This window comes from Ammodytes marinus, assembly GCF_949987685.1.
Source record: "Ammodytes marinus genome assembly, chromosome: 14".
Lineage (NCBI taxonomy): Eukaryota > Metazoa > Chordata > Actinopteri > Uranoscopiformes > Ammodytidae > Ammodytes > Ammodytes marinus.
This window is the reverse complement of record NC_137218.1, coordinates 3491905-3494404: the sequence shown is the minus strand read 5'-3', so window position 1 is coordinate 3494404 and position 2500 is coordinate 3491905. Positions and strand designations below refer to the sequence as shown.

Sequence of the window (2500 nt, the reverse complement as noted above, 5' to 3'; positions counted from 1 at the left end):
AGATAGATAGATAGATAGATAGATAGATAGACATTTGTTACAGATATTGACATGACCAGCACAAAATAAATAAAATATAAACGCAGTGCAACTAAACTGACTAAAAAAATTAATTTGCAAATGAATTGAAATTGGGATATAGCTGTTAACTCATGTGTGTAAGTGTGGACACTATAGCATAGTGATCTTGTGAGCTTAAAGACCTACTTCACCGGTGGAAATATGAAGGTGTATTGAACTCTGAGATCCTAATGTTGTATAAATGTGCAAACATTTTTAGAAATCGGTTCATCCTAGCCTGAGAAAAGGCAGAAAGAGTGTTTTATGGTCTCACTGTCTAACCCCTACATTTTCCCATGCGTGACATCACACATGGTAGAATGTAGGGTTAGGATTAACAGGACAGCTGGGCCAAGGGAAGACTGAGGGAAGACTGAGGAAAGAAAAACCTCATTCATTATATTATAATAGTGATTTTATAATGATAGAACGCCGGTTCCGTATGGGGGAAGTATTCCTTTAACACTCCCATTCATCAGTCTGGCCTTTCTCCAATCTTTCTTAGGGAGAGGTCCATATTCCAGTAATCAATACAGTACATCCAACCGGACATCCTGCAACCCAACCAGCTTCAACAATAAGTAATTGAGTCGAAAGCAGCAGCTGACGAAACCTCAAATATTGAAGTAAAGCAGCGATCACTGATGCAAAGCTAAAAACACATGACTGAGGAGTGTTTAGTTTCATTGATTACAACCCAGTCATTCTGTAAAGGCCACATAGAGAAAGAAGGAGAAACCAAGATGGATAATATTTCAAACTCTTTATTTACCGAAAGGCTTTGAGACATAATTATAAGTGATTATCTTTCACCACAATAACACCTGAGCTAGGTCCTGTTTCTCAGCAAAGAGGTGTTGTTTTTTCATATGATGATCACTTAGTAACAATGTCACATTCAAGCCATCGCCAAATTAGTTGACACTAAGTTTGATTAAGCCCTATCAGCTCCACAAAACTCTCTCTGTGTTTCTCAGTATGGCAGCGTTGACAAACTGTACATTTATTTCTTTTTTGTGTTATTTTAACTTTATTTTGCCCTTTAAAGGGGCACTGTGTAATATGACAAAAATGACTTAAAATGTTACACAGTGCCCCTTTAATTGTATTGTTTTTACACGTTTGAAATAAAAAAAATTTGTAGGGAATGTTAAATCAATTCACAGTGACCCTCATCTAACATGGTCTGATTAAACAGTCCCATTTTATTTTTGGTTCAAAATGTTTCATTCATTAAAGGGACACTGTGTAACATCTTAAGTAATTTATTAGCTAAAATCAATATCCTCATTCTTCATAAATATGTCCTCATTGGTGTAAAATCACCTCTGCCAATAATCTGAATTATCCTCCTATTAGCGGAGAATTACAAATATTAATATTACATTTTGTACATTGAGCAGGCAGGTCTTTTGGAGGCATCCATGTTTTTGGAATGTCATCAGGTGCATTGTTTAGAATTTAGAATTGTTCTTGTCCTTGAAGGCCACTGTAGCTTCTGTTATTATTCAAAGGGGGTGGGGTTACCCAGGGAGCGTTGCATTCTAGAACTTTCTAGATGATGTCATGTTGCACAGTGCCCCTTTAACAATCATCCCATTGGCAGACACAGAAGAAAGTCAAGTTTGCTTAAGGGATGTACTTGGTTCAGTCAATATATCAGATTACAGGTTTTGGATTAATATTAAGCAAGTGTTGGTTGTCTTTCAAATATTTGTTGAATACACAAATACACCTACACTTAGAGACTGACACACGCATTCATGTGAAATTCATTTGCAGATCTATTGGGTTGAATGGTGTGACGTCATAGCGCCTTCTGTAGATATAAATACAGGAGATAAGAGAGTGTGACTGACAGGTTTTCTTCAGCTCGAAAGGTAAGCATTCAACACATGATAAATCAGCTTTCCCTGCGTTCCAAATCGCATACTCTTTATTTTTTTCTATTCTACACACTACAGCTGATCATAAAAATAATTGTATTCGTTGCTCGGGCAGGAGGGGGGACTTTGCCGAGCTGTTTTTTTTTTTTTGGTAATTTTTCTTAATCGTAATTTTTTTGTTTTATTTCTGTTTTAGTTTTAGTTTTTTGTATGTTGTGATGGTGCAGGTGTTTGTTTGTTTGTTTGTGGTGTGATTTTTTTTATTTTTTTTTAAATGCAATAAATATATTGTTAAAAAAAATTGTATTTGAAATGTATGTTTAGACGAAATCGAAATGTATATTATTTTGTTTTTTTCAGAGCCTCAGACCGAGCCACATCAGCAGTTGATAAATTTCATCAGAAATCTGACGATGGGGGTGAGTATTTGAGATTATATTTTTGAGTTTAAATTGTTTAAAGGTGCAGTCAGTGTTCTGGAGAACGCTTGTATGCACTGTACTGTGTGCTGAAAAAAAAACAGTCTGTTAGAACACAGCTTAGGCTCTGTAAAT

General features: G+C 35.6%; 1 protein-coding gene across 1 annotated transcript in view; it reads left to right on the top strand.

Moving 5' to 3' along the window:
- Positions 1-2359: 2359 nt before the first annotated feature.
- Positions 2360-2500, top strand: part of LOC307260602 (microfibril-associated glycoprotein 4-like) — a gene marked incomplete at both ends in the record, with an annotated part of 6847 nt that continues 6706 nt past the window's right edge. The window contains one exon of the mRNA XM_080040875.1: positions 2360-2365. Within this exon, the coding sequence (XP_079897001.1) occupies positions 2360-2365 (6 nt within the window). The remainder of the gene's footprint in view (positions 2366-2500) is intronic.